This window comes from Rutilus rutilus (genome assembly GCF_951802725.1).
Source record: "Rutilus rutilus genome assembly, chromosome: 3".
Taxonomy (NCBI): Eukaryota; Metazoa; Chordata; class Actinopteri; order Cypriniformes; family Leuciscidae; genus Rutilus; species Rutilus rutilus.
The window spans coordinates 18,718,974-18,743,890 of record NC_140211.1 but is presented as its reverse complement, the minus strand read 5'-3'; the positions used below and the strand labels follow the sequence as shown (position 1 = coordinate 18,743,890).

The 24,917-nt window shown below is 42.0% G+C and overlaps 1 protein-coding gene across 2 annotated transcripts; it reads left to right on the top strand.

The window, feature by feature from the left end:
• The first annotated feature begins 2,032 nt into the window (after positions 1 to 2,032).
• gal3st4 (galactose-3-O-sulfotransferase 4) lies at positions 2,033 to 22,545 on the top strand. 2 transcript variants are annotated; one of them, XM_084405555.1, is made up of 4 exons: positions 2,033 to 2,340; positions 18,287 to 18,397; positions 19,162 to 19,471; positions 19,895 to 22,539. In XM_084405555.1, exons 2-4 carry the CDS (start codon positions 18,291 to 18,293, stop codon positions 20,882 to 20,884), a joined length of 1,407 nt encoding a protein of 468 aa, XP_084261681.1. In that variant the 5' UTR covers positions 2,033 to 2,340; positions 18,287 to 18,290; the 3' UTR covers positions 20,885 to 22,539. The 2 variants fall into 2 exon arrangements, with proteins under 2 accessions (XP_084261681.1, XP_084261680.1); XM_084405554.1 differs by lacking the exon at positions 2,033 to 2,340 and adding an exon at positions 17,372 to 17,663 and having other exon boundaries at positions 19,895 to 22,545.
• The last annotated feature ends 2,372 nt before the right edge of the window (positions 22,546 to 24,917 follow it).

The following is a 24,917-nucleotide window of genomic DNA, read 5'->3' as shown; positions in this document are numbered from 1 at the left end:
CAAAATATTGAGTACAAGTACAGGCCAAATATACTTGGACTTTTCTCTCAGTATAAGTCAAGTACACTTAAGTGTAATTTAAAGTATATTTCTGAGAAGTATATAAAATGTAGACTGAAAGTATACTTTCTTATTTTTAGTTTAAAAGAAGTATACTAATAGAACACTTGAATAAACTTCTTTTTCGTAAGGGTAGGTTTGAAAAAAACAAATAGTCAAGGGGGCGTTTCCCCCCACTCTTCCCTAAAGTGTGATTTAAGCAGGTTTTGGATTCCAGTAGGCATTGGAGTTTGAAAGTGAACAGACAGTATTCAGGTGGCCGCATATTTAAGTGATGTTGTAGACCTAGCTGGATGTCAATCATTAATCTGATGCCGCATTAAATAGGCTATATATATATATAAAAAAACTTGGAAATTAAATAAATAGGCTAAATAATAATAATAATAAAAATCTTGAAACCATGTCATGAAAATCTGATGTAGGACTATAGGCCTACAAGAAAATAATTGACAGTAGCCTACTATCTCTCAATGCCACGTTTTACATTGCTGAAAATTAAAAAAGGATCCATATGTTCAAGACGTGAGTCACAATTACGAGAGTGGAAAACAGGCATTTTTTTCTTGTCATCGTCAATCATCACAAAATTACAATATAATTTTAGATGGGATGAGTTAGGGTTCCAGCTGTTTCTCCAAACATGCGGTTCATTAGGTCCACCAGTGTTTGGACACGTCCTTGACGGAGTGATCTGCACCCACTCTTGTTCACCATGCATCCAGGTGGCAACTGACCGTTTCAACAAGACAAAACAGGACTGGGTTGGCCAACATTTATCTTCTAACTGGGCCCTTTGTTAACAGAACAATGTTGCTAAGTTTTGCTTATAAAGACTTTCATCTTTTTGTCTTTAAGCTTGTGAGGCCAACATACTCAAAACATTGGCCGAGCATTATTCATATACAAATTACTGAAAAGACTGGGTTTCAGTGACCAGGCTCAGTCTGATTTCAGACGGGGAAAACTGTGAGCCTTGTGATCCCCAGATTCCCCTTGAGGTTCATTATTCAGTATCAGCTGGCGGAGCAAGAGCTCAGAGATGAATGGGGCTTTTGTTTGGCTTCGGATGTATGTGAGCGAAACAGATGGGGGTCGCATAGTTTGGGTGTACAGTGACACATAAAACCTTGGAGTTGTCAGTTCTTCAGTGTCATAAGCAACAGATAACACATTTATTCCACATTTATTGACTTTAAAAAGTATGGCAAAAAGAAACACTATGCATATGTAAGGCCTTTTGATACCAATTGACATGACTTTAGAATGAATTCAAAGAAAACAGAATATTTGAACGTTTAAAAAAATGATTTGTCACACAACAGGTCGATTTAAAATGAACTAGTGAGGGTAAAATGTGATTAAGCTTTATGGAGATATTGACAAGATACATACACTTCCTAACTTAACTCTCTTAACCTAAAATAATAGCTACGTAATACATGAATTTTAACTTGAAATTTTACACAAATTTATAATAGAATTTTAGGTCTTTATTATTATTTTTTTTTTTTTACGTTTAATTATAAACCTAAATTTTGGTCACATCCTTATTTATATTTAAAGGCCCACATATAGATACAGACATACACTCTTAAAATGATATTTTTGCAAGAACCATTTTTGGTTCCCCAAATAACCTTTCAGTGAACAGTTAAAAGAACCATTCTTAGTGTGAATAACATTTAAAAACAACTTTTGTGGAATGGAAAGGTTCCATGGATGTTAAAGGATCTTCAGGGAACCATGTGTCATTAAAGAACATTTATTTTCATAAGTATTGACACAGAAGATTTCATTATGGATTCAATTAATGAATAAATGATTGTTCTAACACAACTGTCACTTTTATTTCTGCAGTGTTGCAACAAAAGCACTGAAATGTATATGGTATTAAGATGTTGCAGCAGTCAGGATAAAGTTACACTCTCCCTACGGAGTGAAGAGAGCGCGCCGCGCGTGCACGCACAGAGAGCTAGACAGACGGGGATACAGTTGGATGGGGGTTGGGACAGATGGATTGTCTTAGCAGGCAGACGCGAGGAACTTCTTAAACGCGTTTAATATAGTTTGAAGGACAGTCAAATATCTCAGCGTGGTGAGCTGTTTATCAACACAAAACTTTTTTTGCATTTGGTGCCAGTTGGTGGATAACGGAAGACTCGCGTAGGCTTGATTCACAGGGAATGCTGGAGTGCCGCGCGAACTAACATTTCTCTGCTCTTGGAGTAAAGGAACAGCCACAAATTTGCACTGACGCCTCTTTGAGACACAGTTTGGGTAAGTAGACCTGATAATACAAACAAATACTAATGACAGTCTAAGGGTGCATTTCCACCTTCAGCGTCGTCCAGTTTTTTATATTAAAACATCTGAATCTGACCGCACCTATAACTTAGCCTACTGGTAATTATTTTCTGGAAACCATTTGCCCTGCGATTAAGTTTTACACTTTATTCTCTCTTCTGTATAGTCAGGCTACTTTTTAGTCACTTTTATACTTTATTTAGGCCAATTCTACTTTTGTCCTGAATACGTGTCGGGTCAACATCTAATGACATATCCACCCTAAAGCGCTTTTCCGTTGCTATAGTCATCCCGGGTAAATAAGTAGATTATTCGGCTATGGGGTCGATTAGTGAAGGTAAGCTTGTTTAGCAGCTGCTAAGTTTCTTGAAGGGTTTCTTTGGTCTCATGTGAATGGCCTGCATGTGGAACAAGGTTGGACTGTTGTCCACTCTCCAATTTTCCACACACATGCAACTTTCTGCAAAGAACCAACTGTTGTCTTGTTCTGAAGTTTCACTAAGGGATTACCTTTCTCACACACAGCGTAAAGGGATAGTGAATCCTCCAAAAGTGCTGTCATTACTCATTCACCCTCATGTTTTTCTAAACCTGACTGATTGACTTGGTTTTTGGAAGAATATCCTGGTCACCTTTTCATTATAAAAATGAATTATGACTGAAGCTGTCAAGCTCTGAAATTATAAAAACAACAACAACAAAAAACACCTTATATCATAAAAGTGACCCATGTGTCTTATGTGCGATATATAAAAATAACCGACCAAAATGAATATGATCTAGCTCTCATTGGCACATTGGGAGAAGCATGTTGAGTAATTTTGAGTTTAATCTTTTTGCTGCATTGTTGTCTGAATGGTTTGTTCCTGAATTGGACTGATCTGTGAAAAGAAGCAGCAATTAAAGACTGCTGTATCTTATGTTTTTTTTTATGTTATCTGTATTATAAAATGTATTGTTCTAGTCCAGGATTTTGGATGGAAAGAGGTGCACCAAATATTTCCCAGATGAACTGAAATGATCATTTGGATGATTATGTTTCACTGTTTTATCACTGGTTCAATATTACCTGTGTTTTGTTTCTTGAACAGAAAACATGGACGGACACTTTTTAGGAACCATCAGTTTTAATTTATGCCTTTAGGCATGCATGGTACCTCAAGTTTACAATTTCAGTACCAAGTCAGTAAGCCAGCCTGTAGAACACTTAAAAATGGGTCGCACCTCTGTTCTGATTGGATCCTAGACAGCAAGGAAAAAGTGCTATATGCAACTAACTGTATAATCATGTATAGGACAGCAAAATAAATACATGTATCAAGTTTTAAAAGGGAAGAGAAAACGCTTCACTTACCTTTTGCTGTTGACGTCAAAGGCTGTGCAGTGCATCAGTAGCCAATTTAGGTAAATGCCAACATGGTCAGGTTGCGTGACATGCCCTCATCCTCAAAAAGCCAAGAACAAAACAAAACAAAAGCTAAAATGACCCATACTAAATTAAATATGGGTTCACTTTCAGCTAGGATCAAATGTTTTGTGCAGTGAAATATTTGATGCAGAGAGAATGAAACCATTAAAGTTAAGAGGCATTTAGAAACCAAACACTCAAACTGTAAGATATCTGACCACATTAAAACAAATAATCAAAAAGTAAAAAAAATAAAATAATAATAATTATGCATTTCATTTTTGTTACATTTTGTTATGTTTGCCCAATACATATTTTCATATTGTTTGTCACTTGTAAATCTGGCTCCTTGTAAATTTTGCATTTAAAGGTTTCAACTAGAGCCATAAAGAAAGCTATTCATCACCATATAGCCTACAGTCGCCTTCATATTACCTTGCACATAATTCAAGCTACAGGCAGCTTATCATCAGATTCACTGCATTTGCAGTCTAACCTACCTTCTATCCAAACTATGCAAAGGGGAAGTGACTATGTGTGAAGTGTCAACAGTCAGAACCATGCTTGGTTTACAAATGTTCCATTCAGACAGTTGATAATCATATGTGAGATAAAGGTTCTTTATTGACATTGATTGTACCTTTAACATACATGGAATCTTTTGATTGAATAAATGGTACTTTAGAATGGAAAAGGTTCTTTAGATTATTAAAATGTTCTTTGAAAAAAAAAAACAAGTTATTTTAAGAACTGCTTGCTGAAAAGTTATTTGGGGCACCTGTGGCTTCTATGGTTCTATGGCATTGCTGTGAAACTTTTGTATCAATACTGTTCCTTGGCAACTTACTACAAGGCACTGTTCCAGCAATTAGCGTACTGTAAGCTGCTTTAGAAAAAGCTGCTAAAGCTGCTAAATGGCAACTAATTGCATTAAGTCATCCACAAATCCAATTGTGCATCCAATATTTTTACACAAAGATGTCCAGCATGTTTACATTTACTTACAACAAAATGGATTAAGAACATTAATATCGCCAATGAGGTGAAAAAACAAAAACAAAAAAACAACAACATGAGGTAAAAGAGGTAAAATCCAGGAAACCAGATGCAGGAAATTTGCCTGTTGTTAAAGGAGTAGTTCACTTTAAAGTGAAAATAAGCCCATGATTTACTCACCCTCAGGCCATGTATACACTTGGCTTGAGGGTGAGTAAATCATGGGCTTATTTTCACTTTAAAGTGAGCTACTCTAGCCTATACTCTATTACTCTATACTCTATACTCTATTAAAGTGAACGAAAATAATAAATCATTATTTTCATTTTAAAGTGAAAGGTGAAATTTACCTTAGGCAAAGAGCTGTTGTGAATCAGGTACAGGTGCTCGACTAATGAGCATTTTACTGTTACCGTTGTGGATATACAATAAAATAATGTGTAAAAAACAAAAGCACTGATGTTGTAAGTAATGTGCATGCTGAGTGTGACAAAACAGAATCCTTTCCCTCAACAAAATCCGATCACAAGCGGCCACAGGAGACAAAGAAGGTGTAAATGGCCATCTGTCTCAACTGACCACTTGTGATCAGGACCTCAAAAAATAACTTGGAGCTGCTTACTTGGATATGCTTCCAGGATTATTGAGTGATTGTTTTTGGTTCTATTTTGAGCTATTTGTCATCCTGAGAATCCCTGAAGCAGTTTTGCAGTTTTATTAGATTTCATCCGGTGAGCGGGTGTTAGTTAATTACATCTTTAGAGGACATGCCAGTGTTTTCTGTACTGCTATTCAGCATCTATTTGTTGCATTGTCCTCACTCTAGGCAACACTGAACACAGTGCAACACTGCAATCCATGATGTCCGATTCCGATTTGAATAAGTTCATCTGTATAAACTCTTTCTCTTTCTTATAAGCAACTGCAAGCTTACAGTTTGCCTTTAACAGGCAAATGGTTCATACGAAATTTTCAACAAGGACTCATTTCACTGTATGAATTTCAATAAGGTAGACGTCCGGTTTAGATTTCCTGCATCTGGTTTCCTGGATTTTACATCTTTTTCCTCTTTTTACCTCACTGGCGATATTAATGTTCTTAATCCATGAATAACCCACTTCTAGCCAATAACCTTGAATTTGGTTACATGTCGTTTTTGCCAAAATAACTTGCGAGATGTATGATATTCCATCATGTAAGCAAAGTCAACAGTGATTAAAAGGTGTTTGGTTTCATTTCTTTGTACATAATACATGTGGTTTTTAGAAAAATGACTTTGCCACCATTAAATTTTTTTTTTTATATCAGTGGTTCCCAAACTCTGGTACGTGACAGAGGGGGGACGCGAACAACATGCTGAGTAAAAAGGGAAAATGGACTTAAAATACGTGACATCCAATCAATTAGGCTACCTCATCTTTTTTGGTCAAAACTGACTGCATCCACACAAGCAGCGTGCATATGATGTAGATATGGTTGCGTGCATAGTATGCTGTATTAGCAAATCGTGCTATATTACTGCCATTCTCGACATGTAAAAGTGGGGATTTAGCACTAGCATGAAGAACAAATATAAACACAGAGAGTGCATAGAGATCAATTTAAGACAAATCTGCGATTCAAAAATAATACCCTGTGTGAGTTCTTGTTTTTAATGTTGATCATAAATTAGCCCAGGGGTTTTCAAACTGGGGGCCGCCAGGGGGGCCGCAGCAAGTTGGAAAAAAAAGCAGAAAAAAAAGTTTAAAAAATATATATATTTATATAAAATATTAAATATTTGCTAATATGAGTATTATGAAATAACATTATAATAATTTGTTGCATAGCCTTTCTGAACATTATACTTTTAATGTTAATCTTTTAGAGATTAACTGATTAATCGGCTAGTGACAAGAATTGGCCGATTTTTATGTGATTTTCAGTCTGACATATGCCGATTCAAATGCACTCGGGCGCCGCATGTATAACATCGCGCAACATCAGCATTACCCCTCATTTACACTGCACACATGTGCGGTGCATTACGTCTGCGACAAGGTTTTATTCCGTCCTCCACGCGGTGCCAACTCACACGCACACCAGGAGCATTTCAGAAGCGGAGCGACTGGATGCGCGAGACCACGTGATTTGCCTGTCCGACGTGGTTTTTCTTGATTTTGGGGTTTCTACCATACAGTCTATGGTTTCTACCAAGGATATTGGTGTGTAATACGTTTGGGAGTTTGCACAGGGTGTTTATTTTGAATTTGACAATGTTTTTTTAACTTTTATTTTGTATTTCTGGTGCGACTTGGACGCGCGTCCGTCAAAAATAGACTAGGCGCCTATATTTAGCGAAGCGGCGCGGAGAGCCGTTTCTGGGAAGCTTCTGAAACGCGCCGCGTCGCGGCCGGTGTAAACACAAGCATTGACTAGAATGGGCGCGATCAGCTCCGGTAGCCGTGTCGCAGCCGTAATGCGCTGCAGACGTGTGCGGTGTAAATGAGGGGTTACACATGCACACAGAACGCACATGTAGGAAACCTTTGTGAATTACGGCCGTTTCAGACCGCGAGCGGCGCGTGAGCAGCGCGATTTTTTTTTCGGCGTGCATGTTCAGTGAGTGTATTCACACCGCGAGCAGGAGCAGCGCGTGAGCGTCAAGCAGGAGCGTCGCATGAACAGTAGTGAAGCGGAGGGTTTCGGCGCCGAGTCTATTTTTGCTGCGCTGCTCACGCTAAATTAAAGTGAAGGCACACTTTTGATGGACAAAATAAATATGATTTCACACAAAAAGTACTACCTAAATGCACATAATTTGCATGTATAGTGTGTTTGAACAAGAACTGGAGTAGAATTTTTGTCTTAAGACAAAAATATTTATAGAAAATGTATCCATTTAAACTTGTTTTTATTAATCAGTTTGGGTAAAAGTGGTGTTTTATTATATATATATATATATATATATATATATATATATATATATATAAAATATTTGTGTGTGCTGTAAAGTGGTTAGAAAAAATGAAATCAGAATCGGCTAAAATCTGTATCGGCAAGTCAAACTCAATGAAAATCGGAATCTGCCTTGAAAATTGTAATCGGTGCATCTCTATAATCTTTCTGATATCAAACACCATCACATAATCTGATGTACACCTAGATGTTTTATTTATTTATTTCTACACGTGCCGTAGTATTGTCGATGGTTTCAATAACACATCCTGCAAAAGGGGGGCCTTGACCAGAACCTAGTGGTATTTGGGGGGCCTTGGCATGGAAAAGTTTGAGAACCCCTGTATTAGCCTATATGAGCAAGAATGCATTTTTTTCCAGAATATCCACACGATTGCAAAAGTGACATTGATTTCATATAACAGTTCAACAAACAAAAAGGTAATATTAAGTGACGTACATTTTAAACAGTATTGTCAATATTGTTTGCTCTATTTTGCAATGAAATAATAGTTCCAATGAAAGCAACAGCAGAACTGTTTCAATGACCCATTCATAAATACAGTACATAAATACACTTGCTTCGTAACTGAATGAATGACTTGAAGACTCACTCATTAAGACTTAGACTAAGCGACTAAGTGAAATTTGTTATGCCATTGTAATTGCATTCAATGTAAATGTTCTGAGCAGCATTAAACAGTGTAAATACATCAAGATGCAGCTTGTGCCAGTGGACTTTTGTTGATACTGATTTCATTTGATTGAAACGTACTCGGTTACTAACGTAACCTCTGTTCTCTCTAGAGAGGGAACGAGTATTGCGTAAGCTAGCTTACGCTGCGGGAAAGTCTCCTTTCTCGAGATACTGAAGCCAAAAATTATCCTTAATTTTTTAAATCTTGTCAACGCAGTGCGGCAGCCTGCAGACCTAGGGCAGGCGAATCGCGTGCCCATTGGCTGCTCTGCGGCAACTGCAGCAGCCTATGGCTGAGCCTTGCGCGTGACATCACGTCCAATGAGCGCGCTTGGCGCGCTTGATGCGTCACAGCCCGTCATTAGGGGTGTGGCTTAGCGTATATAGGCAAGGTACAGAGGCTGCTTCGCTGGTTTCTGTCGCATGAAGCGAAATGAGCTCGTGGCGAGAGCACGGCGGGTTACGCAATACTCGTTCCCTCTCTAGAGAGAACAGAGGTTACGTTAGTAACCGAGTACGTTCTCTTACGAGAGGTTCTCTCGTATTGCGTAAGCTAGCTTATGCTGCGGGAACACCCTTGTCAACGCCGTGCGCGCGCCCAGCATCCTGAATGAATCCCATGGGGAGCCCAGGGAACGCGAAGTGGAGCTGGGCGGCCAAGATACCACAGTACACAAGCACATAATATGGGGCAGGGAGCGGCACAGCCGGTCCAACTGACACTTTCCACATAGTGCAGCTCAACCAGTAGAGCTAAATCAGCAACATAGCCCGCGCACAGACAGTGGGCTGGCTACGCGAGACTTAGGCTGATAACACTTTGGCCTGCAAAGCGGGAACTTCCAGGTTGTAAAACCTAACAAATGTGGAAGGGGAGGCCCAGCCTGCCGCTGCACAAATGTCATGAATGGGAATCCCACTGGACCACACCCACGATGAGGCCATGCCTCTGGTGGAGTGCGCCCGAATGCCCAAAGGGCACTGCAGGTTTTTAGATGCGTAAGCAGCTGCGATAGCGTCAACTATACATCTGGATAGGGTGTGTTTCGAGGCGGCGAGACCCTTGGTGCGCCCACCAAACGAAACAAAGAGCTGCTCTGAACGCCTGAAGGCGGCGGAGCGTGAAATATAGCTTCTCAGCGCCCTGACTGGGCAGAGGAGATTACTATCTGCCTCGCAGCCAGCATTCGGCAGGGCTGAAAGGGAAATGACCTGCGCTCTGAAGGGAGTGCCCAAAATTTTGGGGACATACCCATGCCTCGGTCTGAGAATAACTTTAGAGTCATTGGGTCCGAACTCGAGGCACGCAGCGTTAGTGGATAACGCGTGAAGGTCTCCCACACGTTTTACTGAAGACAGTGCTATCAGAAAAACGGTTTTGAGCGTGAGGTATTTCATATCCACAGTTTCCAGGGGTTCAAAGGGATGTGCTTTCAGGGCGTCTAAGACCAGTGAAAAATCCCACATAGGAACCGAAGGGGGTCGCGGGGGGTTCATCCTTCTCGCTCCTCTAAGGAAGCGGATGACAAACTCGTTCCTTCCTAATGCGCGGCCCGGCTCTGAGACAGAGAGCGCTGAAATGGCCGCGACATAGACTTTGAGCGTGGAGGGGGACCTGCCCGCGTCCAGTAGCTCTTGAAGGAAGCACAATACTTGCGAGACCCCACATGTCTGTGGATCGAGCCCTCTGGCAGTGCACCATTTGTTAAACACCGACCATTTAGACGTGTAGAGCCGCCTCGTGGAGGGAGCTCTAGATTGTATGATCGTGTTCATCACCCCTTCTGGTAAATCACTATGAAGAGCACTGTGTGGCGCGCTTTCCTGGCTCTCTCGATGACCTGAGGCAGCAGAGAGACCGGGGGAGAAGCATATAGCGGGCCGCTGGGCCACGTCTGGGCCAGCGCGTCCTCGCTCTTGAAAAGAATACTGGGCAGTGTGCGTTGTCTTTTGACGCAAAGAGGTCGACTTTCGCTCTGCCAAAGCGGCGCCACAGCGACTGGACTGTTTGGAGGTGTAGAGACCACTCCCCAGGGGAACGTTGTCCCTGGACAGTCTGTCGGGGCCCTCGTTCAGATGGCCAGGCACATGCGATGCTCTCAGAGAGCGCCGAGAGTGCTGAGCCCATACGAGGAGGCGTTCCGTCAGGGCGCAGAGCTTTTTTTTTTTTTTTTTTTTTGATCTGACACCGCCCTGGTGGTTCACATAGGCCACTACTGATGTGTTGTCCGTGCGGACTAGAACATGGTGACCATGGAGGAATAGGAGGAAGTGCATGAGCGCTTTCTCGACCGCGAGCATCTCTAGACAGTTTATGTGTAGGAGATTCTCCTGGTCTGACCAGCGGCCATAGACCGGTCTGCCTTCGAAGAGCGCTCCCCAACCTAGGTTGGACGCGTCTGTTGAGACAACTTTCCGGTGTGAAATCACTCCCATAATCACTCCAGTGTGATACCATTCAGCTGCTAGCCAGGGCTGCAGGGCTGAGACACAGCCCTGAGTCACTCTGATTAGCGAGCCACCGGTCGCCCAGGCTCGATGGGATACGCGCGCTCTTAGCCAGCGTTGAAGCGGGCGCATGCGCAGTAAACCCAACTGAAGCACTGCTGCAGCTGAGGCCATATGCCCCAGGATGCGCTGAAATGCTTTCAGAGGAACCCGATTGCCTTCTTTGAAGGATGCGGCGAGGCGCCGGATGCGGCGCGCGCGCTGCTCCGACAATCTGGCCGTCATCGCCACCGAGTCCAGTTCTATTCCGAGAAAGGAAATTGACTGACGGGGCGAGAGCGAGCTCTTGGTCCAATTGACCGCTAGACCCAGACCTTCCAGATGGCTGAGAAGCGCTGTTCTGTGAGACACAAGTTCTGTCTCTGACTGCGCTATAACAAGCCAGTCGTCCAGATAGTTCAGAATTCGCATTCCCTGACTTTTCAGGGGCGCGAGAGCCGTGTCCATGCATTTCGTAAATGTACGGTGTGCTAAAGACAGGCCGAACGGCAGGACTGTGTATTGATAAGCTCGACCGTCGAAGGCGAATCTCAAGAATGGCCTGTGACGGGGGGTTATCTGGATCTGGAAATACGCGTCTTTCAGATCGAGAGAGATAAACCAGTCTCCTGGGCGGATCTGCGCAAGGATCTGTCTGGTTGTAATCATCCTGAACGGCCGTCTCATGAGGGCCGTGTTCAGATGTCTCAGATCTAAAATAGGTCTTAAAGCTCCGTCCTTCTTGGGAACGAGGAAGTAACGGCTGTAAAAGCCTGACTCGCTCAAGGAAGGATGAACCTGTTCCATGGCCCCTTTGCGCAGCAGCTTCGCTATTTCTGCTCGAAGCAGATGCGCTGCTTCTAAACCGACTTTCGTCTCCGTCTGCGCTAGAAGCGCGGGGGGCGACGAGCGAATTGAGGCGAATAGCCGTGTTTTGTAGTGTTCAACACCCATTCTGACGCGCCCTGAATAGCTTCCCATGCTTTTGCACGCATAGCTAGGGGTCGAATGGTCTCTGGGTTCAGATCGCCGCGCTGCGCGGGATGGAGAACCTGTATCAGAGAGGATGGGGCGGCGCGCAATACTGATAAACAGTATTGGCCGGCTGTACAGCGTTCAGTAGCTCGGTCCTGAAGGATGGAGCGCGTTTTGCTGTCAAACACCCCTGGCGCGAGAGCGGCGTGGGGGATATAGTGTCTGAAAGTGAGTGCGCATGCTCGTGAGCGGGCGCAGGGTTTACACTTATAACACGGCCAGTGTTTTGGAAGCTTTAGAGGGTCTGTAACCCGGGGTAACCGTATGGCAGAGCGAGCAGCGAGTAGGTGTGAGCACAGAGTTGTGGGCACATTTACTACACTTAATACTCGAGCGGCGTGTTTCCGCTTTATGAGAGCGCTCTGAGCACATTACCGTGGGAACCATGTTGTGTGAAGCAGTGAACACATGGGAGTGGGCACATTTTCTATACTTAATATCCCCTCGGCCTGAGCCGTTGCAACTCGAGCAGCGGGTAGGTGTGATCACAGAGTTGTGGGCACATTTACTACACTTAATACTCGAGCGGTGAGTGTCCGCCTATGAGAGAGCGCTCTGAGCGCGTAACCATGGGGACCGTGTTTGTGCGAAGCAGTGAGCACATGGGAGTGGGCACATTTCTACACTTATGACACCCTCGGCCGGAGCCGGAGTGTTTCGGGGCTTTAGAGGGTCTGTAACCCGAGGTAACTGAATGGCAGAGCGAGCAGCGGGTATGTGTGAGCACAGAGTTGTGGGCACATTTACTACACTTAATACTCGAGCGGCGCGTGTCCGCTTTAAGAGAGAGAGCGCTCTGAGCGCGTTACCATGGGGACCGTGTTTGTGTGAAGCAGTGAGCACATGAGAGTGGGCACATTTTCTACACTTATCTTCGGCTAGAGCTGGAATGTAGTGAGCTTTAGAGGATCTGCAACCCGGGGTAACTGAGTGGCAGAGCGAGCAACGGGTAGGTGTGAGCACAGAGTTGTGGGCACATTTCCTACACTTAGTACTCAAGCGGCGTGTGACCGCTTTAAGAGAGTGCGCTCTGTGGACGTTACCGAGGAGACCGTGTTTGTGTGTAGCAGTGAGCACGTGGGAGTGGGCACATTTTCTACACGTATAACACCATCGGTGTAATAGGAAACTGATAGAGCGAGAAGCTTTGATGGCTCATAAGTTTAGACGCTCATAAATACTCAAGCACCATCCTGCGGGATACGGGTTCGCTTTCTGTATGTGAGAAAGCTGGCCGCGAGCTCGGAGAAGCCAGCAGAAAAAAATATTTATCTGCCGCCAGAGCAGGATTCGAACACGGGACTCCCGTGTGGAAGTCCAATGCTCTGCCACTGAGCCACAGGAGCACACATAAACTTTTAGTTAGTGCGAGCATATGACCGAGCGTTGTTTCGTTTCGGCGTTTGTTTGCAGACGCGCGCGTGTAATAAAACAGGCTCGTTACTGCAGTATAGTATTTCCAGCCGCCTGAACTTGGAGGGGACTGAGAATATACGAGGACGAAAACACTCTCTCTTCCTCTTATCGCCGGTGCTCGTGACGTCCGCTCTGATGTCCCTTGAGAACGGCGCAGTTGCGCGGCTCGAACAAGGGAGAGAGAGCGGGAAGATGTCATCATGTGCTATGACATCGTATGTTTGCAGGCGTGCGTGTAATAAAACAGGCTCGTTTACTGCAATATTGATATTTCTAGTCGCCTGAGCTTAGGAGGGGACTGAGAAATGTGTGAGAAACGGAGGTGGCCGGAGAGTGACGTGCGCGACCGAGACGCGGGGTAGCTTTCTTATAACGTAAAGGAAGCCAGCCCGTGACCGTCTACTCCTGACATCCCTTGTGAGCGGCGCGTTTGCGCGGCTCGAACAGAGGGGGAGAGCGCAGGGAGGGGCGTGCGTCGTCCGGGGGGTAGCTTTCTTGTAACGTAAAGGAAGCTATAGCCCGAGACCGTCCGTTTCTGACATCCCTTGTGAGCGGCGCCGTTTGCGCGGCTTGACAGAGGGGAGAAAGCAGCTGTCTAAGAAAACAGCGCTGTCTGCTTCATCCCCTGAGGCGACGGCAGTGCGGGCGAACCGGCCGCTGCGCGTCGGGAGGTGGGGAGAAGGAAATAGCGAGGCTCGCGGGAGGGGCTCCGGCGAGCGCTCAGCTGTCATAGAAGCCCAGGCAGAGAGCGCACACCACGTGGCGGTCTCCGTCGCTGAGCGCGGCTCAGCACGAGCCACAGGATGAGCGAGGCATTTGCAACAACGCCTCGCGCTCTTTTAGATGCAAGTGTGTCGCGGCGGACACACAAAACACACAACACAGAGCAAGGAAAGGATATATATGCCGGATGGCGCAGCAGGCAGGGAAGGCTGAAGGCGGCGAGCGGCCGGCGTCCTCAGGCTGAAATCCTCGGCGTGCTGGTCGCTTGATTCGACGGCGGCTTCCTCGGAGATCAGCGATGCGAAGAGCTTCGCTGAAGAGACAGAAATCAGCGAAGCAGCCTCTGTACCTTGCCTATATACGCTAAGCCACACCCCTAATGACGGGCTGTGACGCATCAAGCGCGCCAAGCGCGCTCATTGGACGTGACGTCACGCGCAAGGCTCAGCCATAGGCTGCTGCAGTTGCCGCAGAGCAGCCAATGGGCACGCGATTCGCCTGCCCTAGGTCTGCAGGCTGCCGCACTGCGTTGACAAGATTTAAAAAATTAAGGATAATTTTTGGCTTCAGTATCTCGAGAAAGGAGACTTTCCCGCAGCGTAAGCTAGCTTACGCAATACGAGAGAACCTCTCGTAAGAGAACTATTGATTTAGTTTAATTCATTGCTTTATTTACTATATTAATAATTAAATTAATGACATTTTCAGAATTTGACAAAACATGATTTAGCCTATATTTAATTGGGTTAGAAAAACCTTGCCTTTATAAAGGTAAAAAATGCACCTAAAAATCTATTTAAATATTGTCCCTTAAAGGAAAATGTATGACTGCAGTTGGTAAATGCATGGGAACCACTGTTCTATATAATACAAATGTGTGTATGAATAAAATTCGGCCATTCTACATTCACCATGTTGTCACTGTCATGTGACTTGCATCAGTGGCCGCCTTCAATGGGTGCTTCTCAATCAGAAGGCTGCGTCCTAGTAAGGCTGCATGTCTTGGTTGCCACGTCATCAAACTCCATCAAATGTCTCAATTAAGAGGATCCTTTAAAGACTCGTTTCACGTCCTTCATGTGTTTTGAAGGATGCATCAAGAGTATCCTTCGAGTCCCCCAATCACCCACAATCCTTTGCACACATTCCAATTCACAAAAAAAAAATTATTTTGTAGTTAAAGGTATTATGTTTTCTTTTGTTTTGTTGTAAATTAATCATATATGTTAAACCATGCGTAATGTAAACCACTTGGAGACCACAGATTGTTGTCATTACCTGTGCTGCATTAATAGAAAGCCAGTTTTGCTGTAAAGTATTTTTCTAATTTTTAACGGGCCCCATCGGTTGAAATTGCATTCCGGGTTCCACATCATGCTGCGTATAATCCAATCTGCCCAGGCACATATGCATGTGCATTCCCTGCATACCCAGACGCTACGCCACTGGATGTAGATATGCACCCTTACTAAACCGTCCCATTCTAGCGTTCAATGCTGAGGAGGACTCTAGCCTACAAGCCTCCGCAGGACTAGGAAGGATACAGCCTCACTAGGAACCACCCTTCTGTTTGAGAAGCACCCTTCACAAATCTACTCCAGTGGCATCATGATAGTAACGTGCCATTGAATGCACACTTCCGAATCTCAGTGGAAGAATTGGGTAATTCGGTACTTTTCGCCTACTGTTTTATGAATACTATGAATTCAGACGTATTACTCGGCTCAAATAATGTTTTTCACATACCTACCTCCATGGAAGTAGGCATATTCACAAGTCTAGACTTGGCAAAAGGTCAGGTCTTGATGTGTTTAAAACTAGCTACTTTACATGCAAAGTTAATTTTATGCAAAATAATAGTTGATCTAACACAGGGATGGGCAATGTCGGCCCTGGATTGCTGCAGCTGTCCTGCTCCAAACCTAGTCAAACACATCTGAACAGGCTTATCAATGTCTTTACGGTTACTAAGGCTATACAGGTGATTTTTTTTTTAAAATCAGGGTTGGAGCAAAACTCTGCAGGACAGGGGCACTCCAGGACCCATGTTGCCCATCGCTGATCTAATATCTATGCAAAAAAAACCAAAAAAAAAACATTCCATGTGTGCGTCTAATGCTCTAAAAATGTAATAAAACATCGGAGAGTAGGCTACCGTATTCGTGGCTATCTTTATAACGATGGATGTGCCGTTTACTTGTGCTCCGCTTGCAGGCTTGGGAGGATTACTTTAAAAATGTAGTCCGTTACAGTTACAAATGACTTCATAAAAAAAGTATTCAGTAACGTAATCCAAGTACTATAATATGAAAGTAATGCAACTAATTACTTTTGGATTACTTCAAGGTCACGTATATAAATAAAGTCAAGCAAGAAGAAATATTATTAAAAAAAAATATTAAAAAACTTTTATTTATTAAGAATTTGGCTCAGTGTACATTACAATATTTTCAAAATATACACACAGGCCCGAATATATATTTATGTAAAGGGCTATACAGACATCTAGTGGCTAATGTATGGTATTACAGATTATTTTGTTTTATTTGTAACTAATTTTTAACTTAAAAATAAAAACACAACATTTAAAATTTTTGCACAATCTACATATTAGTTTATTTTAAAATAGGCCTACATGTTGACTAAAGCCGTGATCTTTCTTAATTTGCCTGACTGAACTTGGGGCGTTGGCAGTGGGAGTTCCCCTACGTTACCTAGACAGCGAACATCCCGTTACGTGAGAAAAGATTAAGAAAGGACATTTTGAGTACTAAAAAAGATACTCTCCTAATTTCTACAAAATAGCAGCGGAATTTCCATGAATTAAAAGCGATTTTACCCGCAGGCAGCGTCGTTTCTACTAGCAGCAGTGATTCAATCTGCGTCTGAGGAGATTGTAGACAGCTGTTATTTGCGCATTCACCAGCGCGTGGCACACGTGAGTCATTACTGGCAACAGAACCAGGCGCTTAATATAGTGTTATTATGCCAAAATACTTATTTATTTAGTTTTAAATTAAACCATTGTAATCCTGAAAGTATTCCCCCCTTTTTTTAAATGTAACTATAATCTGATTACTACGTTTTTTGACGTAACTGTAACGGATTACAGTTACTGGATTTTTGTATCCTGATTACGTAACGCCGTTACATGTATTCCGTTACTCCCCAACCCTGTCCGCTTGCAATAATGTCTGCGCTTATCGTTCCAGCAAATCTGGATTTGTGCTTGTAAGCAAAGACTAAGAGCAGGTCTGACGTCAGACCTCGACTCGCATAGCAGCAGACCGGTCCCTAAACACCGCCCACACTCTCCCAAAACACAAAGCAGTTCCTTTTCTCTGCCTTAACCTATCGAGAAACCAAAGCGAAGCGCATGCATGCACGTCAGGCAAACGGGGAATTTAACGCACTTGACGGCAATCGTGCAGGCGCTCTGTTGTCGGACCATATACGCACGGATGGAGCACTTGCATTACACAGACGTCGTCGGGCGGATTTGAAAGGCATCGGACGAGATGCACCGAGGCTATTGCCAAGCGCCGATCTATAGTGATAACGGCCGGGTTTTATTATGGCTTTCAGACGGTCAGCTCGGTAAGTGCATCAGGCTTTAGACTGTTAGGCGCGATCTGTGATTTATGACAGAGGCAGTCTGTCTTTGTTCAAACGAATTCTGCAACATCCTTTTAAACAAGACGAGGCAAGCGTATGGAAAAAGGCCAATTTTCGCATCTATTCTCTCCCGCAGCCTGTTTAATCCCCTCTACACCCGTTTTCATGCAAACATAATATAGTTTGCAATGAAGCAGTGGACAAAAGTCTGTTCTCTTTGATCTAATCCTGAGTGGCCAGTGGGAGAGAGTCTAGGATGCAGATAGCTAGATAAGGCATGGACAAGAGTTTTAAAAAGCAGCCTTTAAGCTTTTTGTATGTGTTAACTATACGTGGATTTGACCTGACAACAGATACACCTGCCTGTTTGTCTCAGTTTTTTTTCTGTCATATTGAATGACTCCTCACTTCTCTGGTATAATGTCTCTTTTGTGTTTCAAATCACGGCTTGTCCTTTCTAACCCATTCCATTCTTCGCATAGTCACGTTCTTCCCTTTTATTGTACCTTTTTTTATCATTTGATACTTTATTATTGAACATTTCACTCTCCTTCTGCGCTGCACAATATCACAGTCGAGGCTAACAGTTCTCCTCTTGGTCACAGGAGAATGCGGTGGCTGGGATGTTATCGGCTGGGGCCCATTTGGAAAGCACTCCTGGTATTTGTTGTCATCGCTTTTGCTGGGCAACTTCTGGGAGTCATCTTCAACAAGAGGTAAGAAAAATGTTCCCATTTCTATTTTCATTCCTTCTCAAATATTTCTTCTTGTTTACTGTACTCTATATACAGGATTTGCTTAAATACATAGTATTGTCATTTAACACTCAGTGTTAAGAAACAATGTTGCTTAAATGTTTCTGGATTATTTACTGCAGCAAAATAACTAAATAAAAGAATCATCTCTGACATGTTGCTAAAGGCTCTTCTGAGAAGGAAATGAATTTCCTTGTTTACCCCCCCCCCCCCCCCCCCCCGCATGACTTTTTTTTCTTCTGTTGAACATAAAAGAAGACATTTTATAAAGTCATACAGGTTCGAATGACATGAAGGTAAACAATGACAAACTTTTTATTTTTCATCAAATGCTATTTAGCCAGTCAAGAGTATTGTGTAATTATTCTTCTGTATGGAATCTTATTATGGAATTTATTCTACTAATATATAATGTGCCTTTTGGTACAAATAAGTGATTATGCATTCCACATTCTCAGAGTATCTCTCAATTCATTATTTGTGGCTAATCTATTCTCACCCGTTCTCTTTGAAGTGTTTATTATCTACTTTCTTAATCACTTTATCTCAATGATCTCTCTTGTGTAATTATCTGTAACCTGACAGGCCTTTCTGCCTTGTTTAATTTATTTTCCCCATTTCACTGTTCATCCTGTCATTTTTCTTAGCATATTGAGTAGAACGGGAGATTCATTTTCGTTCTTGTTATAATTTTTATGTCATAATTTGTTCTTTCTTTCCATTAGCTGGATGCAGCCTGAGAGGCCTCGCTCCCTCTACTCTTTTCCCTCTGACAATTCCCAAGGGGACTCTCTGGGGTCTTGTCAGCCCCACATACACATCATGTTCCTGAAGACTCACAAGACAGCAAGCAGCACCGTTCTCAATTTGCTCTATCGCTTTGGAGAGGAGCGGGGCCTTAAATTTGCCCTGCCCATGGGATACCAATTTGGCTACCCGCTGCCCTTTATCGCCCAGAGGGTGAAAGGATACAGAGGCCCTCACGTGGCAGAATTTGACATTATGGGAAATCACATGCGTTTCAACAAACCAGAGGTACAGCACATGGTAGCTGCCATTTTCTCGGACAGATCTGTTGCAAGCACACTCTGTTCATACATATTTAATCAAATTAATTAGGCGTCCAAGCAATGAAACCAATTTGATTCCTTAGTATTAATATTGTTTTTCTGGCCTAAAACTGCTTGGGCATCAAAGACCTTTCTTTCTGACACTATGTTTTCATTAATAATAAATACCACATAATCATGCAAATTATTTTGATTGACGCTAGCAGATGTCAGATACTAATTAACTAGCTAATTGCAGATTTATACTACTTTTATAGCATGTTTATTTTCTTCTAGTCCAGAATTTGGACTTTCTGATCAGGAAAAACTGTAGAAATATCCTCTTCTATAACCATTTATATTTGAGATCCTATTTGGAATGTTATTCTCTTTTTCACTTTTGTTACAGGTTGAGAAGGTCATGCCAGCTGACACCTTCTATTTCTCCATCCTTCGAGAACCTTTGGCGCTAGCTGAATCCTCCTATGCCTACTATAAAAACGTTGCCCCTGCCTTCAGGCGTGCCAAAGGACTGGGAGATTTTGCAGACAACCCCTATAAGTACTACGACCCCAGACTCCGAAACAACCACTATGCCCGCAACCTGATGTGGTTTGACTTTGGTCTGGATCATACCTCTAACTTCAGCCTAGCGCTAGTCAAGCGCGGTGTGGCAGCAGTGCGTCGGAACTTCAAGCTCATCCTTCTCTCAGAGTATTTTGACCAATCTATGGTGCTGCTGCGCCACGCTCTGTGCTGGCCACTAGATGCTGTGGTTTCTTTTAGCCTAAACGCCAGGCAGCAAGTGCCCAGTGGAAGGTCAGGATGGGTGGTCAAGGCAGCTCCAGCCCCTTTGGCTTTAACAGACAAGCAAAAATCAAAATTACGTGAGTGGAATGCGCTGGACTGGCACCTTTACCAATCTTTCAATCTCACTTTTTGGCAGGAAGTAGAGCGCTTTGGGCGTAGTCGGATGGAGACTGAGGTGGCCTTGCTTAGGACCAAAAGGCAGATTCTCACTCGCATTTGCTTACGTGACGGCGGCCGTCCCATAGAAGCCAGTCGTATCCGAGACAAGACCATCCGCCCTTTCCAGAGTGGATTAGTGAAGATCTTGGGTTATGAGTTGCAGTCGGGACTGGACAACGCCACGTGGGAAGCTTGCCTGCGCATGATCAGGCCTGAAATTCAGTACAAAGACTTGCTGGATCTTCGGCAATTCCCGCGAACCCAGCTACCCCCAGTCGCTGGAGGGCTTCCAATAAGGAGGGAGTCCTCAAAACTCAGGACTGAAGACCATGGGGGAAAGAGGTTTATGGAGAAGGACTGGGATGGGACCATTCTGTTTCGGAATCAATCATTAGATCATCAGGTTGATTCAAAAGTAAGATTTAGATAGTGAGCTAGTTGCACCTTTTTTGCCTCAAGGTCAGTAGTTCTGACCCATTTTGGCTCCACGGGCCTCTGTGCTGCACTACTAGAGGAGAAAGGGATATCCAAGACATACAACACACCACTTTTTCATCGACTCTTCCTCCTTATCTTACCCTTCTACACTCTATTTTATACAACAGTAAGTGTTGAAGTGAAGAGGTACATTGCAGTGGCTGGAGTGATATAATGGTACAAACATGCCAGATGGTGGCTAAGTGCATAAGCTCACTGTTGGTGAGTTTGATATTAAGAATAAGTGAGAATGCTGCTTCCCTGTCCATGCCGAGCCATGGAATGGTACAAAAACGCAACATAGCAGTATACATGTCATGTAAGTGGTTGCAGTATTTCAAACATACTGTTTAACCCACTCTTAAACAGATGAAGTATCTTTGGTACATAGCGTTCAAAAGTTTGGGTTAGTATGATTTTTTTTTTTAAAGAAATTAATACTTTATTCAACTGGGATGCATTAAATTGATCAGAAGTGACATTAAAGTCACTTTTCTAACTTTAGTTAGTGTGTAATGTTGCTGTTTGAGCATAAACAACATCTGCAAAGTTACGACGCTCAAAGTTCAAAGCAAAGGAAGATATTTGCTTTTAAAGAAATCGTTTTTTACGGACTACAACAAAAGGCTGGTAGGGACTTCGTGAGATTCCTCCGGGGTTAGTAACATCACTAACCCAAAATTTACATAAACCCCGCCCCCAGGAACACGCAGTCCATGTTGAGAAGAGGAAGAGTTGTTGTAGTACAGCACATTTGTGAGTCTGCTCAAGCTATCGCATCCGTCTTTTCACATGCAATATAGTACGTAACAAATGCAATAGCATGTCACTCTGTAGGCATCTTACAACAGTTCCCCCACAAGCGATTTTATAGATTATCATGACAGAATATGTTAATCAAAGACTTGAAGATAGTTAACTCCACATCCGCAACGTAAATTCATCAACTAACCATTCAGAAACGTCCTGTTGCATTCTACATCATGTCACTTCTTATTGAGTATCTCCATCATTGTCCGACTCCAGTTTAAACATAAAAGGCAGAACAGTTTCTGACATTTTAGTGCTTGTCTGCGTGAGGTAATCGGAGACGCTAACACACACAAGCTCTTGAAGCTCCGCCCTCTGTGCCGGGAGCAGCAGGTCATTTGCATTTAAAGGGACACACAACTACACGTTTTTGCTCACCTTCAAAAAGGGACAATTTTAACATGCTGTAAAAAAATATTTTGAGATAAAACTTCACATAAACACTCTGGGGGACATCAGAGACTTATTTTACATCTTGTGAAAAGGGGCATTATACCACCCCTTTAAAGCCATTTATAATGTTACAAAAGATTTCTATTTCAAGTAAATGCTGTTCCTTTTTGAACTTTGTATTCATCAAAGAATCCTGAAAATGTATCTCGTTTTCCACAAAAATATTTGATGATAATAAGCTTATTTATTGGAGCTTTCTTGAGCTCCAAATCAGCATATTAGAATAATTTCTGAAGGATCATGTGACACTGAAGACTGGAGAAATAGAAAACAGAAAATTGTAAGAATATTTTACAATATTACTGTTTTTACTGTATTTTTGATTAAATGGTGAGAATAAGAGACTTCTATAAAAAAAAAAAAATTAAAAAAAAAAAACAACCCCAAGCTTTTGAAAATGACCATCCAGTATCACTACCAAAAAAAGTAGGCTTTTGCATCCATTGAAATAGCAATTCGATAAGGGAAATGCAACAAAAATGTGGATATCCATTTGCTGTGTAAAGAAATTCCACAAAAGTGGATTCACAGTCCCTTCATTGTCTGGCACACATTAGAGTGGCTTGAATTGAATTTTATATCCATTTATATGGATATGTTTTCAACAGGAATCCTGACAGTGTTTTTTAATTGAATACATTGCAAACTTTTGTTTTATATGCCTCACATTCAGTTTTAAAATCTGGGAACTGAGAGAAGAAACAAAAGCAGGCATGCAATAGTTCGATTTTCCGTGAAACATTATAAGCTATCATGAGTCCCATGGGTCTGGGAGAACAAAATCTCCAGTTTTTAACACTGTGAAATAATTATGACCATTCATATAGGGCAAAATGGGCTGTAGATTTGTATTTATCAACCTCATTGATTGGCTAATGCACTTCCTGTAACAGTCTGTTTACCTCTTGATGTTTGCTAGAGTTTGATATTTTCTGCAGTTTTATTTTGAGGTTTTGAGTAAAAAAAAAAAAAAAAAAAGGTGAATGTTTTATTAGCATGATAAATGCTGTAATTTCTGAGGCCTGTCATAGACACTTTAATGACCAGAAAATACTCCTCCTGAAATTCCAAAACTCAATGGTTATTTTGCCTTACTATTAGTACCTTTGTGAAGCAGTGCTTTAATATCAAAGCTTGCTTGTATTTATTATGCTTTTGTATAAATTTCTCTGTGTATCTACTGCATTTATACTCTCAAACTTAAATGTTTTTTCTCTTATTGTGAGTGCTGAGAAAACATAGTGTAGAAATTTGACTGGAATGCACTGTGCAAATTGCCCCATGTATGAACAGCCAGCTTTATGCAAATCCCAATGCACAGAGCAAGACGATATCTTACATTACAAAATAATTGATTTCCTCTGTTCTAATTCAGACGTTATTGAAATGAAGAAAACACTAGGTATGCTCACTGTCATGTGCCTATTCATGTGTCATTTATTGTATAGTTAGGATTTATATGCATGGCATTATTCAACTGCATATTTGAATACCCCATTTAATACCCGCTTCCATTTTAGTTTGAATTGTACTATTGCCAGTTAATTAACTGCTTTTATTGCTGAATTTTCGGGCCCGAGTAGCTTCTGTGTTTGCAGATCACATGCAGTAGTTATTGATGGAGCTAAATTCTAAAATAATTGATGCATTAAGATGCATTAAACTTATTATATTTTACAAAAAAAGACTTGATTTGAAAGTGTTCAAGACATAATGATTCATTTTGATAATACCCCTTTCTCTTTAGAAACTTTGATGTTGGCTAATTTGATGCTTCTGCCATTAAAAAGAAAAGATGAATGCTACTGCTGTAAAACATTTGGAAGAAATTCACCCTAAATTGAATTTAAGCATTGATTTCCTGTTCAGCTTGAGATGTATAATAACTTTTACATTCATTCACCTCATTTTAATGAATACTCTGTAATGAGACTGTAATAAGTCTGGCAATATTGTGCTGTAATACCTGCGTCTCATACAAATCAGTAGGTTCTGTGTCCTCATGACTCTTTAGGTAGATTATCTGTGGTACTGCAATTTAAAGATAAACCAAAGAGGTACTGATGTTACTGTGCTTGGAATCTTGATTTGGCACACAGTTTTTCATTGCATTCATTGACTAGAAAATGAATTCAGAAGGCGTGCAAAGGGGCAAATACTGCCCACATTCTGCATCTTTGATGCAATTGACATCAACTATCATCTCATAAGGGAATAAAAAGACACGGGCAGAAAGTTAATTAAAAAGTGTGCTTTCCAAATGAGAAAAAAATGCTACACTGCTCTTACAACACAATCTATAAATCAGTATGTGTCATTCAGTTTCATTTGAGCAGGAAAAGTAAACTCATTAATGTCTGTTCTGCACTTTTGAGGCCATAATGCGATTCACATGATGTTTCTGGTTGGGTTTCTCTTTGACTGAGATTTTTCATACCTGTTTACCATATTTATTATTTTTTGTTACTTGAATAAATGGGGAAACCTCTGTAAATATTTGATTGTGATTAACCTGATTTGGGTTACTTGTATGTAGTAAAATAAAACAGCTTAAACTTTTATAACTTTTGTGATGAATTTGTTTCAGATATGTTTTCCATTTCTATTGGTGCCTTTATCATTGATCTTTGTACTGAATGAGATAAGGTCATGACACATTTTGATATACTAGATTAAACAATGGAAAAATAGTCTGGAACTGTAAGTTTGCATTTGCTTTTTCA

Bases quoted from the DNA above. Each gene is read 5' to 3' on its own strand.
- gal3st4 (XM_084405554.1), top strand. From the start codon at position 17,641: ATGGCTTTCAGACGGTCAGCTCG. The intron at 18,398-19,161 runs GTAAGAAAAATG...TCTTTCCATTAG, and splicing joins GGAGTCATCTTCAACAAGAG to CTGGATGCAGCCTGAGAGGC. The intron at 19,472-19,894 runs GTACAGCACATG...CTTTTGTTACAG, and splicing joins TGCGTTTCAACAAACCAGAG to GTTGAGAAGGTCATGCCAGC.